The sequence below is a fragment of the Cervus canadensis genome, chromosome 11 (genome assembly GCF_019320065.1).
Source record: "Cervus canadensis isolate Bull #8, Minnesota chromosome 11, ASM1932006v1, whole genome shotgun sequence".
NCBI classification, from domain to species: domain Eukaryota; kingdom Metazoa; phylum Chordata; class Mammalia; order Artiodactyla; family Cervidae; genus Cervus; species Cervus canadensis.
The window spans coordinates 44,092,443-44,107,700 of NC_057396.1; the positions used below are offsets into that span (position 1 = coordinate 44,092,443).

At 38.1% G+C, this 15,258-nt stretch overlaps 2 protein-coding genes across 2 annotated transcripts; both read left to right on the top strand.

Annotated features, from left to right (window-relative positions):
• The first annotated feature begins 545 nt into the window (after window positions 1-545).
• On the top strand, window positions 546-1,493 carry LOC122449931 (olfactory receptor 52H1-like). Its single transcript, XM_043482051.1, has one exon. The coding sequence runs from the start codon at window positions 546-548 to the stop codon at window positions 1,491-1,493; it is 948 nt and encodes a 315-aa protein (XP_043337986.1).
• An 11,276-nt stretch (window positions 1,494-12,769) lies between these two features.
• Window positions 12,770-13,726, top strand: LOC122449273 (olfactory receptor 52H1-like). Its single transcript, XM_043480811.1, has one exon. The coding sequence runs from the start codon at window positions 12,782-12,784 to the stop codon at window positions 13,724-13,726; it is 945 nt and encodes a 314-aa protein (XP_043336746.1). The 5' UTR covers window positions 12,770-12,781.
• The last annotated feature ends 1,532 nt before the right edge of the window (window positions 13,727-15,258 follow it).

Consider the following 15,258-nt stretch of genomic DNA (forward strand, 5'->3'; position numbering starts at 1 on the left):
GCCCAGGAACCACAACTACTGAACCCAAATGCTGCAGCTACAAAAGCCCAGGCACCGTAGAACCCGTGCTCCTCAACAAGAGAAGCCATCGCAATGAGAGGTCCATGCACCACAGTTAGGAGTAGCCCCCATTTGCCACAACTAAAGAAAGCCCAGGAGCAGCCACAACTAAAGAAAGACCATGAGAAGCAACAAAGACCCAGCACGGCCCAAAAAATAAGTAAACAATTTTTTAATAATGCCTTACTTTTCTACTTTTCTTTTCTCTCAGATTATAGTTAGATTATTTTTCTCTATACTCATATCTATACAACAACACATTACATTAACCTAGGGAAAACTCAGACATTAGAATGGAAACAGCATTTTATGCAGTTTGAAGACAACTTTGGAGAGACCCGGTGCTTAGCACAAGAGTACTAGTATTTTAGAATCTTTTTAGAGAAGGTAAGCATTGCTCTTAATAGCAAAGGGAGGTTGTTTCTTGGCATATGGTAATTATATACAATTTGTTTTAGGACACAGAACCTGTTAATCAGATTTCAATGGCCATATACAACCTAACTGGCTACAACATGGGTGCCTTTACCCTTTTGGGCATCCCTGGACTTGAGCAGTACCACATCTGGATCAGCATCCCCTTCTGCCTCATCTATCTGGTGGCCATTGTGGGTAATAGTATTCTTCTCTACCTCATTGCAAAGGAGCACAGTCTTCATGCACCCATGTTCTTTTTCCTTTCCATGCTGGCTATTACTGACCTCATACTATCTACCACCTGTGTCCCAAAAGCTCTGAGCATCTTCTGGTTTGGTCCTCAGGAAATCAGCTTTCCCGGCTGTCTCACACAATTATTCTTTCTGCACTACAGCTTTGTTCTGGACTCAGCTATACTGCTGGCCATGGCATTTGACCGCTATGTGGCCATCTGTTCACCCTTGAGATACACCACTATTCTGACCCCCAGGACCATTGTCACAATTGCTGTGGGAATCTCCTTCAGAAGCTTCTGTGTTTTTGTCCCATGTGTTTTCCTTGTAAATCGTCTACCCTTCTGCAGGACACATGACATCCCTCACACATACTGTGAGCACATAGGTGTTGCCCGACTAGCCTGTGCTGACATCTCCATCAATATCTGGTATGGGTTTTGTGTTCCCATCATGACAGTGATTATAGATGTGATTCTAATTGCTGTCTCCTACATCCTCATCCTCTGTGCTGTCTTTCGCCTCCCTTCTCAGGATGCTCGCCAGAAGGCCCTGGGCACCTGTGGTTCCCACGTCTGTGTCATCCTCATGTTCTATATACCAGCGTTCTTCTCCATCCTTGCACATCGCTTTGGACACAATGTCCCTCGGACCTTTCACATTGTGTTTGCCAACCTCTATGTTATCATCCCACCTGCCCTCAACCCTCTTATCTATGGAGTAAAGACCAAGAAGATCCGAGAGAAAGTCATTCTTCTGCTCTTTCCTAAGAGGTCCTATTGATACATGCCTGAAGTCTAGGGGGCAGGGGCAAGTCCCTAGTCCACCTTAGAGACTAAATCTGTCACTTTGACCCCAGAGAAGAGACTGATAAAAAAATTTCTTATTAATTAAAAGTGTGATTTTTTTTGTTTCTTTATTATTTTAGGCAGAAATCTTCTCTGCCATCCAGTTACAAAAAACAAATTTTTAGTCTAGGAAAGTTTTTATTTTAGGAATCAAAAAAATTTAAATTTCTTTTTATTTCTCCAATCTGATTATAAACTTTAAATGAAAACAATAAAATAATCAGCATCTTTTTTTCTTCTATAAAGATGTTTCTAAAGAATCTGCTTTTTTTTTTCAGATTTATACATCATAGTAGTTTCTACAGCTTGCAGAGCACAGGACTTCTACTATGATGACTCTTTGAGGTTCTGGATTTTAAGTTTGGAGACTTCAGTCCATTTCTGGATGGCATCAAGTATGGGTTCTGGCATGTTCTTGGTGCATAAGCAATGTTTATATAGAAAAAATGGCAAATAATCATGAATGACTAAATTGAGAGTGCAGATGTTTATTTTAGATCAAGGGAGAAGGTGATGATGAAACCAGCAGCTCATTTTTCACTCAATCTCATGAAAAAATCACGTGAGTTTGGGTGTGTAGAGTCCTCTAAGTAGAATATACAGAGGAAGCTAAATCCCCACAGACAATAAGATGAAAAAGTATGCATAGATTAAGATGTGGTTTAAAACTTCACCAATTAGAAACACTGCTGGTTCTGAGTCTCTTCTTCATTCTTGTATCCCAAAAGAAATGTAGTCTGATGCCAATAATGTATCTCTGTTTACATTATTTATTGTCTTTTCAAATCCAGCATGCTTAAGTTGGTTATAGTGAGTCATTCAGTCACTAAATCAGTCAAGGAATAACTATTTTTGGCATTTGATGGGTGGCAATGGTAGCTGATGTCTGATATCCTCCCATATTTACTGTGATCTTAAATCCTACTGCTTTTTCTAGACAACCTCTAGACATCAGTCCAGAGTGAGCATCCCCTCCCCTTACCACAGAGGGTCAAACTCTCATCACTCTTCATTTGAATCAAAATATCAGAGTTCTACATGGTTTCTCAAATTCTAGATTGTGTTCTCACCTCGATGTTACCCCTTCATTCACATGTCACTAGATTTCCATTTCTATGTAATTCTCAACATAGAATTTTAGTATGAAAGATGCATTCTTTGGACTCAGAGACTCAAGTTTGCATGCTCTTTTTACTGTGGAACACAGGCACATATGTTTTTTCCAAAATTATTTGCGGAGTAAAAATACTATGTTGTATAAGTAGCAGAGAAAGTAAAGGGAAAATGGAAAAAAAAAAAAAAAAACAGGAAAGATATTTTTTTTAGATATTTAAAAAAAAAATATACAGTTTCCACATACCATGAATCCCCATTCTCTTATTGCACATGGGTCAAGAATTCAGTTCTAGGTTATGTGAGAGTTAAGCACTATTTAGTTGCATAATTCACAGTGTCTATAAATTAGAAGCCAGTCAAGTGTTCAGAGAAGTGAAACTACTTATTTCTGAAAGGAAGAGCAGAAAGCAGTATCTTCAGAGACCTCTTATAGAGAAGGCACCAAGTTATGTTATTAATCACATTCTTTTGCAATATGTAATTTCATGGAATTCTTCAGTCCCTTATTCCAGTACAAATCATTAGAACACCTTAACTTACCATTTAATAATAGCTAAAAATTTAGTGGGGAGGTAATATAATGCTAGTCTCTTTAAGCCTGGTTTAGTCCATGTATTCTGGGGCATTCAGAGTACCAAGTGGACACTAGCAATCATTATTCATTCATTCAACAATGTTGAGCAAAATGCTTGACACAAAATTTAATATCTGAAACACTGGGCTAGGTATTGTTTTCATCATATTGAACAAAATCAATATGTCTCCCATTTAGTGGAAATTGTCATCCACTGATGGAAACAAGCCTCCATCACATAAACATCCAAATGAACATGTAATTTCAGTTTGCATTAGGTTTTAAAATGGACAGAAACTAACCCAAATGTTAAAAGCAGTGCCTTTGGAGAGAGACTATCAAAGGAAAGCAGCTTCAAACTAGGCTTTTCAGAAGGCCCTACCTGAAAGAAATAAAATTTTCTCTAAGAACAATGAAAATCACAAGGTCAGGCAAGCAGGGGAAGGTGGATGGCATGATTTAAGCAGAGGAGGTGAAATATCTGTACATGGAAAACTATAAAATGTTGATAAAAGTAATGAAGACACAAACACCAGTTTCCCTATCATCCAAAAGTAGAGCATTTCTATAAAACTTTGCATAAGCCAAGATGGCTTAAAGCAAAAATTACCTTAAGACACATTTTGCCAATAGGCAAACTTTTATGCAAATTTTATGCAAAATATGCAATTTTCGTATGACTTATTTGCATAAAATAAGTTGAGATACAGCATAGATGCTCACTGACACAGTTCAAAGTTATGATGACTTGATGCTGAGATACTGAGAGTAATTCCTGGGAAAGGAGATTGGTAGTACCACTCTTGCCACTCTGGGCGTGCACTGCTCTACAATATCTGGTTGCAAAACAAATGTTGAACATGACTTTTGCTTTTCACTTTTTTTTCACAATACAATAATTCTCTTCAGATTTCTTTCAGTTAATGAAAACAGTTACTAAAGTAAGTCTTTTGTAAAAGTAAAGGGGTGTGAAGCAAACTTTCGAAAAGTGAGGAATACCTGTAAATGGAAAGATATCTCATGTTCTTGCATGGGGAGAATGAATATTGTTAAAGTCTTCATACAACCCAAAGCCATCTGCAGATTCAATACAATCTTTATCAAGATTCTAATGGCATTTTTCAGAAATATACGAAAAATGATCATAAAATTTGTTTAAAACCACAAAAGACCTGAAGAGCCAAAGCAATCTAAAGAAGAAAGAATAAAGCTGGAGACAACACAATTCCTGATTTCAAACTATAAAGCAATAGTAATCAAAACTGTACAGTGATTATAGAATGGTACAAAACAGACACATGGATCAATTGACCAGATAAGAAAGCCAAGAAATAAGTCCTTGCATATATGGTCCACAAGGGCACCAATAGAGAAAGGATGTTGCTATTACTGTTTAGTGGCTAAGTCATGTCCAACTCTTAAGACCCCATGTACTATAGCCTGGTGGGCTCCTCTGTCCATGGGATTTTCCAGGCAAGAATACTGGAGTGGGTTGCCACTTCCTCCTCCAGAGCATCTTCCCGACCCAGGGATTGAATCTGCCTCTCCTGTGTCTCCTGCATTATCTGGCAGATTCTTTACAGCTGTGCCACCAGGGAAAGGATAGTCTATTTAAGAAATGGTATTGGAAAAACAATATCCACAAGCAAAATGATAAAACTGGATTCTGATCTTACATCATTCACAAAATTGAACTCAAAATAGATTGTTTTAAACATATGAGCATAAATTATAAAATTCCTAGTAGCAAACATAGGGAAAAAGCACTTGTACATTGATCCTGACAATGATTTTTTGAATGATAGCCAAAACACAGGTAAAATCAGCAAAAGTAAATAAGTGAGATTACACACACACAATGAAAAATTGTTCAGCCACAAGAAAGAAGAAAATTTTACTGTTTGTGATCTACATAGATGAAAGGTATCATGCTTAGTGAAATTAGTCATATAGAAAAAAAAGAAAAATACTGTATGGTTTCACTTATATGTGAAATAATTTTATTTTTTCTTTAAGTTGAACACATAGAAACAGAGAGTACAATGGAGATTGGGGGCCATGGGGAGATGTTGATCAAAGGGTACAAAGTTTCAGCTATAAACATGTATATAAATAAGCTCTAGAGATCTAATGTGCAGTATTATGACTTTAGTTAATATACTGTGTTGTATACTTGAATTCTGCTAAGGGAGTAGGCTGTAAATATTTTCACCACATACACACACACACACACATACACACACACAAATATGTAACATTATGGATGTGTTAATTAACTTAAATTTTGGTAAATATTTTATAATGTATATTATATCAAGCTACCATGCTGTACACTTCAAATATATACAATATGTTTTTGGCCATATGGCACAGCTTGCTGGATTTTAGTTTTCAAACCAGACTGAACCTGGGCCATGGCAGTGAAAGCCCAAGAGTCCTAACCAGTGGACCACTAAGTACTTCCCTAAATATGTACAATTTTGTCTGTCAACTATACCTAAATAAAACTTGAAAAAAGAAAAGTAGACATTTAATGGATGAATAGACTTGCTTATTATTTTTATGTCATACGTAAAATATATGCTTGTTTTTTGAAAAAAAAAAAAAAAAGGATTAGTATATATAAAGACACAGTTAAAAAAAGGCTCAGTGCTTTAAAGGAACTGGAAACTGATGGGGGTGGGGTGGGTATAGGTAGAGGGAATAACAAAAAGTGAGACTGCAGAAGATAGAAAAATCCAGATCATTTCAGAAGTTTGTTTAATATTCTAATAAAAATGTAAAGCTATAGAAACTTTAAGTAAGGTGGTAACAAAGCCCCCAATTGTATTATAAAACATTATATATAAATCTTTTGTTTTAATGATGGGGTTTGTGATAGTTTTGAGGGAGGAATGGAGGAGGAAGTCACTGGATAAAACAGCTACCCACTCTCACGTACTATAACCCTGTATATGGGCATCGTTTGCGACCAAAGTAAAACCTACCCACTTCAGTAGCCTGATGAAAAAGCACAACCAGTGTCAACTAGAAACGACCCAATAGAATACCTGTCTCTATGGGGAGGAAGGCGGGAGGGGGGATCAGGATGGGGAACATATGTAAATCCATGGCTGATTCATTTCAATGTATGGCAAAAACCACTACAATATTGTAAAGCAATTAGCCTCCAACTAATAAAAATAAATAAAATTAAAAAAAAAAAAAAGAATACCTGTCTCTGAGGCTGAGTCCTTGTGAAATAACTCAGATTCACAGAGTTATTTTGTTGTACAAAATAGCTAAGTGGGAGTCCAAGTAATTGATAAGAGCCAAAATTAACAAGTAAAAAATAATAAAACAGGATAAGGAAATTTCCACTTTCATTTAATTGCTTAATCTCTTAATCATTTTAAAAAAGAGTAACACAATTTCAAGTTAAAGAAATTGTTAATGGATGATAGTAATTGAATTTTGGAGACTTTCATTTTAAAATAGTTGATTTGTACTCCTACATGTAGCAGGACCAGCTATCTATTACGGCAGGTCTCCTAGATCATGCTAACAGAACCATAAGATTTGTATGTAAAATAATAGTTGGTGTGTTGCTGTTATTTAAGTTGGGTTGAAGGATGGGATGTAATTCAAAATTTTAGGGTATGAATTATAAATAAGGAGGGCAGGGACACCAGAGTATATTCCTATTTTAATTCAGTAGAAATCAATAACTGATTCACTAGAAAACCCTTTTTATTACATCAGGTTATGGAAACATTAAGTTGTAAGTTCTACATAACCTTTTGTAAGGACCAAGTGTTCATATAAAACTCACTTAATCTACCTATAACCAGTTCTTTTGCACCTAATGAATAGCCAGAAATGACAGATGTCTTCATAAAGGGACTGATAACACCAAAAGTAAGATTTGGAATTTTCTGTGACTTAAATGTACGTACTTTTCTTATACGAATTCTGGTTCAAGAAAATTCGACTTACAGTACCTCAGAGAAAACTCTGGTAGGCATTTGACCGATGTTTTCAATAGTCTTTCAATGTTCTATATAAAAAAATAGCCATTGAAAATGGAATTTTTTGTACTCAGTATCCAACCAGAAGGAAACCTGCCTAGGGATGAGATAAAAACAAAAATATGAGCAATTTTAAAGCTCACTTTCAGAGTTATTACTGAATATCTTTGTAAACTTAAGACAGAAAGACTAGATTTACCAAACTCAGGAAAATTGACCTGGCCCTTAGAGCTGTAGGAGAAACACCTCTTAGTTCTAAATTGAGATCCGAGCCCCAGAATGCCTGACAGTATCAACAGCAGATCTAAGGAAGACAGAGTGAGGTTAAAAAGTTCATGTAAGTAGAGAGGTGTGACACTTGCAGAGCTTAGGAACATTGAAAGGAATAGGTTGGGGGTGTTATGAATGCAGTCTGGGACACAATAGTTTTGAATCTAAAGTGGGATATTTAGCCAAAGATGTTCCAAATAGGATGCTCTCTTTGATACTCAAAAACCATGCTTATGTTGTCCTCATGTCGGAGTTCCAACCAACTTTCCTGTTTTCCAGTTTTTATGCTCTCATCTACATATATATGGGTCCTCCAGGGGAAAATAAAAGGCTCAAAAATTCATTGTAGAGTTTAGGAATGCAGATCCTGGGGCCTCACTATGAAAAGCAGTGATAGATTACCTGAAGTGAGCCATCTCATCCTTCCAACAGTTCCACTGTGTGTCCACCACTGTGCTAAGCATTTTCACAGGCACTGTCCCACTTTTTTGTCCTAATTTGTGAATCCTTATATAATCTTGAGATCTTTGGATCTTGGATTTCCTTGCCAGGATCTTAGAGGCCATGCATGCTCAGTTGGGGACTCTTTGTGACCCCATGGACTGTATGTAGCCTGCTGAGCCCCTCTATTCATGAGATTTCCTAGGCAACAGTACTGGAGTGGGTTGCCATTTCCTTCTCCAGGGGCTCTTTCCAACCCAGGGATCGAACCTGGGTCTCCTGCATTGGCATTGGCAGGCAGATTCTTTATCACTGAGCCACCAAGGAAGCCATAATCTTGAGAAGTAGGGACTATTATAGATGCTAATTTCCTGTTCAAAGTCATTTATATGGTAAGGGCATGACCTTGAAACCTAGGTGGTCTGATAGGTGGGCACACATGGCAACATACCTATAGGCACAGAGCTCACATACAAATGTAAAAACAAAAACACTGAGGCAGTGTTATCTCACAGACCCAGGCAGGGTTAATATAGTCTTCTTTATACTCTTCCCTTGAGAGTGAGAAGAGAAGGTGTTAGAGTCCCTCAGGCCCTAACTTGTTGCCTCTTCCCTTCATTGAACAATGATCAGGAAAAAATAAATAAATAAATAAGGAGATCAACCTGTCTACCAGTCCTTTCCTTCCTTCTTCACTTATTTCTTTGGCTGATGTGTCTGGTCCTCTTGCAGATTTTCTGTGTGTCTATCACCATAATATTTCTTCTCTCCATTTGACCCAATAACCAAACTTGGTGAGTGCTGGTTATTTAAAGGGGGTTGGTTGGAATTAGGAAAGAAAGAGAGAATGAATGAAAAGTTCAGGATTCCATTTTCTAGGAGTCACAGACTGAGCACTACAACTTTCCTTCCCGAGCAACTCAGATTTTTAAGCTGAGTTTATGGTCTCCTGTACTTGGATGTATGCTCTAAATGATTAGAACAGATAAACATCTGGGTTAAGAATGGCCATGGTAAGTGCTGTTCAGGCAACTTCTGTTAGATTTGTGGGCAGGACCCACAGCCCTAACTTGAGGAGTAGTTTTAAGTGTTTGGATACTCTTGTTAGCTTTTATGCCTCTGTCTATTTCTGTTTTCTTCTTCACTGTGTGATCTGATTGTTGTGAATCATCCAGATGATATAAAATATAATTCAATAAAAAAGCAAATCTTATTGTGTGCTTATAATGTGTCAGACACTGGACTAAGGAGTGGTTTGAGGGGCATGTCTTGTTTTGCCCTAAAAGTAACAAAGAATTAGAGATATTAGGCCCTTTTCAAAAATGAGGAATCCCAGGATCATATAGTTCAAATAAGTTTGCCCAAGTTCACACAGCTAGAAAATTATGGAATTGAGACTAAAGCCTTCTTGTTCTACTGCTACTCTGGGCCAATATGCTATTGAAATAATATGGGTACATGTATGTGTGTGTGTATCTATCATAATCACATTTAATAAAATCAATACTGATTATATCTTCTAATACCTAGTTTGTGTTTAAATTTCACCAATTATATGTTATCTTCTATTTCTGGTTTATTTAAATATAATTCAATCAAGAACTGCATTTGCTTGTGCATTCTCTTAAATTTATTTTACTTTAGAAAGTATTTTCCTCCTCTAAGTACCCCATTGACATTTTGAGAAGACCAGGTTGTTTGGTAGAATGCCCCACATTGTAGATTTGTCTGAGCTGTGAAATGACAAGCCTCAGAACTAACTTTGTATGCCCATGTGTGTGTCTGTAAATATTTCTGTATGACTGTAGAAACATCTGTTGTGTTTGAGCGCATGAAAATATAAAAACTAGAGAAGACCTTTCCTCACACATGTCTGAAGAAAAGATGATTTCAGACCAGCTGGAAGAGCTGTGATTCAGAGTATATGGTTTCCAGGTGCTGGTTGGTGCCATGTATTGTTTGAGTATGTGAGCAGCACAGAAGAGGGATTTTCAACACAAAGGCTGCATAACCTAATTAAATCTCTACTGTTGGCAATAGGTGAGTTCTAGACCTCCAGTGGATAAGAGAACTGAGGGAAGGCGGTGACAGAGAATGCAAACACTTAGCATTTAAGGGGTTGGTCTGTGGGCCACTGTCTGAACTCTGCACTGTGTTCCCAGAACCCAGAACATATGAATTCCAGAGACACTAGAGAAGAGTTTGAGTTTCTGTAAGAAATGTGATTGTGCTTATAGATAAGGGAAGGTCAGAAAGAACAGTGCACCTGATTTTTCTTTGGCAAAAGCAGAAGAGTGAAGACACTGAGTGCTGGCTTGGGAGATGGACGGTATGGTGAACTGGGCCTAAGAACACGGTAAAAAGTGCCTGTAGGGGTAAAGCTGAGCATGAGTTTTGACCTTGTCAGGTTAGGAGTCTGAGGTATGTGGCCATCACAAGCTTCCCTTCAGTGCTGATCCTGGGAGTCCCTGGTCTTGCTGTGTGGTTAGTTATCTCTAGAATAGAAATCATTTGCTATGTAGATGCATTGCTGGATCAGGAAGGTTGAAGAACCTAGTCTTATTTTTGTTCATAATGTTCATTAATAAAAATTTGAACAGCTGAGTCACAAACATCTTTGTCCTGTAAACAGTGAGAGACTACAACTGCCCCATCACCTTCACTGCTCTCCTCTCCTGGCCTCAAGGGAACAGCTCATCTTTATTCACACCTGGGAAGTGCATCAGTTTTTATACTGTTTTTAAAGATTACAATCCATTTATAGTTATTACAAAATATTGGTTATATGGGGACTTCCCTGTCAGTCTAGTGGCTAAGACTTCATCTTCCAATGCAGGGAGCGCAGGTTCAATGTAAGATCCCATATACCTCTCAGCCGAAAAACCAAAACATAAAACAGAAGCAGTAGTGTAACAAACTAAAGACTTTAAAAATGGTCCACATAAGAAAAATTATTGGCTATTTTTCCCAGGTTGTATAATATATCCTTGTAAACCCCCCCCGCCATTATACCCAATAGCTTATACCTCCCACTCGCTGACCATTATATTGCTCCTTCCTCTACTTCTCCACAGTGGTAACCATTGGCTTATCCTCTATATATGTGAGCCTGCTTCTTTTTTTCTTATATTTACAGCTTTGTTGTATTTTTTAGACTCCACATATCAGTGATATCATACAATATTTGTCTTTGTCTGACTTATTTCACTTAGCACACCTTCCAAGTCCATCCGTGTTGCTGCAAATAGCAAAATTTCAAGGACCTAGTCTTTAAAAGATTTATTCCCAGAGTAAAGATTTTGGTAATTTACAAAGAAAATGGCAATGATACAATTCAATCATGCAGTATTTTTTATATTATGTGTTTATTTGTTGTAGATGTTTTATATAGGTGTTTGTTATAGGTGTGTATGGTGTGTGCATATGAGTGTATATGTATAGTAATGTGTGGATATGTGTATGTTTGTGTGAGAGAGAGAGGGGAAGAGGGATTTCAGGTTTGCATAAGATTACGCCTAGGTAAATACATGATGGTAAAATGTATGACAGAATGTGAGTATAGATCAAGGCATGCTTGAGATTTTAAGTACTAATAAGTTTGTGTGTATCTAAAAGACTGTATGTCCTGGAGTCGACATGTCTATCAAATAGAATGTGCATTTACAAATAAATAATTCTTTTGGACAGAAATCTTGATCAAAATTGTTATTAAGCCCAAAGCTTTAGGGTAGTATAAAGCTGTAAAATTTACCGAGTTCTGGAAAACAGTATTTTTGGAGGAACAAGAATCCATGAGCTCAAGTGTATGGGATTTTAAAATTTAAATTTAAGTTACACCTGTTTTTCAACATAGTATAAGAACTCAGGCAGTGTTGGCTAAACTGAATTAGGTTTTTGAATGGAAAAAAGTGATGTGGACTTCACAAACTGAAGAAGCACAGTCACCATGAAGCTTGAAAAGAGTGAATGATTGCCTGGGACAGTGACAGAAGAAGTTGATATTAACAAATGATGTCCATGAATGTGTGCTAAGTCTCTTCAGTCGTGTCTGACTCTGTGTGACCCTATGGACTGTAGCTCACCAAGCTCCTCTGTCCATGGGATTCACCAGGCCAGAATACTGGAGTGAATTGCCATGCCCTCTTCCAGAGGATCTTCCTGGCTCAGGGTTCGAACCCTCATCTCTTAAGTTGCTTGCATTGGCAGATGGGTTCTTTACCACTTAGCACCCCCTGTGAATCCCTTAATGATATCCATAAAGTCATGTAAATTATAATCCACCAACCCATGGAAAAATATGCCCTGTAAATTGGTAGTTTGTAATCGAGTTACTCTGCATAATCAAAAGAATGATTGATGCCAATATGAAAAAATGCCTGGAAAGCTGTATATATCATGAAAGATGATCAAAGTAAATAAGATAGTCTCTTTAGGTAAAGTAACTGTATGTTCCAATATACATGACACAGTGTGACATTATGCATGTTACCTGCCAACTTCCTAACAATCTGTCTACACTATAAAGGTATCTCACTTTGAATTATAATTAGACAGTTGAATTATGCACTTTGAATTATACACTTTGAATTATAATTGAGAAGGAAATGGCAACCTACTCCAGTATTCTTGCCTGGAGAATCCCAGGGACAGAGGAGCCTGATGGGCTGCCGTCTATGGGGTCACACAGCGTCGGACACGACTGAGCTACTTAGCAGCAGCAGCAATGAGCTGTTGGAAGTGAGAGTGACTCAAGTGAGCCTAACATTTATCCCCCTCTGTCCTCAGGAACTAGGACTTGTGCCATCCTGGTCTGCTATGGTCCTTTTCAACCTGAGCAGTGACAACCCAGGACCCTTCATTCTGGTGGGGATCCCAGGCCTGGAGCACGCCCATGTGTGGATTGGGATTCCCTTCTGTATCATCTATATGGTAGCCATTGTGGGAAACTGCATCCTTCTCTACCTAATCTTGGTGGAGCGCAGCCTTCACGAACCCATGTTCTTCTTTCTCTCCATGCTGGCCATGACTGACCTCACCTTGTCCACAGCTGGTGTTCCTAAAACACTCAGTATCTTTTGGCTTGGGGCTCGAGGAGTCACATTCCCAGGGTGCCTCACACAAATGTTCTTCCTCCACTACAGCTTTGTCCTGGATTCAGCCATCCTGATGGCCATGGCATTTGACCGCTATGTGGCCATCTGTTCTCCCTTGAGATACAACACTATCTTGACCCCCAAGACCATCATCAAGATTGTGGTGGGAATCTCCTTTCGTAGTTTCTGCATCATCCTGCCAGTTGTATTCTTGCTCACACGCCTACCTTTCTGTAGGACACGCATCATACCACACACATACTGTGAGCACATAGGTGTTGCCCGGCTCGCCTGTGCGGACATCTCCATCAACATCTGGTATGGCTTTTGTGTTCCCATCATGACAGTCATCTCAGATGTGATCCTCATTGCTGTTTCGTACACACTCATCCTCTGTGCTGTCTTCCACCTCCCCTCCCAAGAAGCCCGCCAGAAGGCCCTGGGCACCTGTGGTTCCCATGTCTGTGTCATCCTCATGTTTTATACACCTGCTGTTTTCTCCGTCCTTGCCCACCGCTTTGGACACAGTGTCTCCCACACTTTCCACATCATGTTTGCCAACCTCTACATTGTTATCCCACCTGCACTCAACCCCATTATTTATGGTGCCAAGACCAAGCAGATCAGAGAGAAGGTCACCATTTTGTTTTCTACCAAGAGGAAATAATCATGTTCCAATGAACAATGGAAAAGCTAGGAGAAGTTCTTAGTATATATTAATGTCATAAGAATTTTAAAAAAGCAAATGCTATTTAAAGCAAGAAGAGTCTACAAGTGATTTTGCATATGAAGAAAATGGCATGATCTACAGGAAAGAGGTGCTTCTATATTTATTGATGACAAATCAAAATGTAGAATTCATTGCCTTTGGAGAAAGACTGTTAGAGGAAAGTAGGTTCAAATAAGGTTTTTAGGAAAGGCCTCCTTGAACAAAATTGCATATTCCCTAAAAAAAATGAAAATCATGAGATGTCAGTCAAGACGGGATGAAGAATGGCATAAATCAGGCAGAGGAGGCAAAAGACCTGTACACTGAAAACTTTAAGACATTGATAAAAGAAATGAAAAAGACACAAATACAGGTTTTCCTATTATCCAAAAGTAGAACATTCTTTTTTTTTTAATTGGAGGATAATTGCTTTACAATGCTGTGGTAGTCTTTGCCGTATAACAACGAGGATCCGTTATAATTATATATATTCCTTCCCTCTTCAGCCTCCCTTCCCCACCCCATCTCCCGCCTCTAAGTCATCACAGAGCACCACGCTGGGATCCCTGTATTCTACAGCAGCTTCCTGCTAGTTATGTATTTTGCATGATACTGTGTATATGTCAGTGCTACTTTCTCAACTTGTCTTACCCTTTCCTTCCCCCACTGTGTCCAACATTCCATTCTCTACCTCTGTGTCTCCATTTATTCTCTGTTAATATGTTCATCAGTACATTTTTCTAGATTCCATATATATGTGCTAATATGTAATATGTGTTTTTTCTCGTTCTGACTTATTTTACTCTGATAACAGACTCTAGGTTAATCCACCTCACAACAACTGACTCAAATTCCTTCCTTTTATGACTGAGTAATATTCCACTGTGTCTATGTACCATAGCTTCTTTATCCATTCATCTGTTGATGGACATCTAGGTGGCTTCCATGCCCTGGCTATTGTAAATAGTGCTGCAATGAATATTGGGGTACACAGGTCTTTTTGAATTTGGTTTCCTCAGGATATATGCCCAGTAGTGAGATTGCTGGGTCTATGGTAGTTTCAATCTTAGTTTGTTAAGGAATTTTCATACTGCTCTTCATAGTAGCTGTACCAATTTACATTCCCACCAACAGTGCAAAAGCATTTCTATTTCTCCACATCCTCTCCAGCATTTATCACTTGTAGTTTTTTTAATGATGGTCATTCTGTTTTGTCTGAGGTGATACCTTGCTGTATTTTTTATTTGTGTTTCTCTAATAATGAGTGATGTTGGGCACCTTTTCATGTATTTATTGACCATCTGTATGTCTTCTTTGGAGAAATGTCCATGTACGTCTTCTGCTCATTTTTTGATTGGGCTGTTTTTTTCTCTGATATTGAGCTATATGAGCTGCTTATATATTCTGGAGATTTATCTTTTGTCCATTGTTCTGTTTGCAATTATTTTCCAAAGTAGATCATTCTTATGAAACCTTTGGTAAGTCAACAT

Coding starts and splice junctions, on each gene's coding strand:
- LOC122449931 (XM_043482051.1), top strand. CDS start 546: ATGGCCATATACAACCTAACTGGCTACAACATGGGTGCCTTTACCCTT.
- LOC122449273 (XM_043480811.1), top strand. CDS start 12,782: ATGGTCCTTTTCAACCTGAGCAGTGACAACCCAGGACCCTTCATTCTG.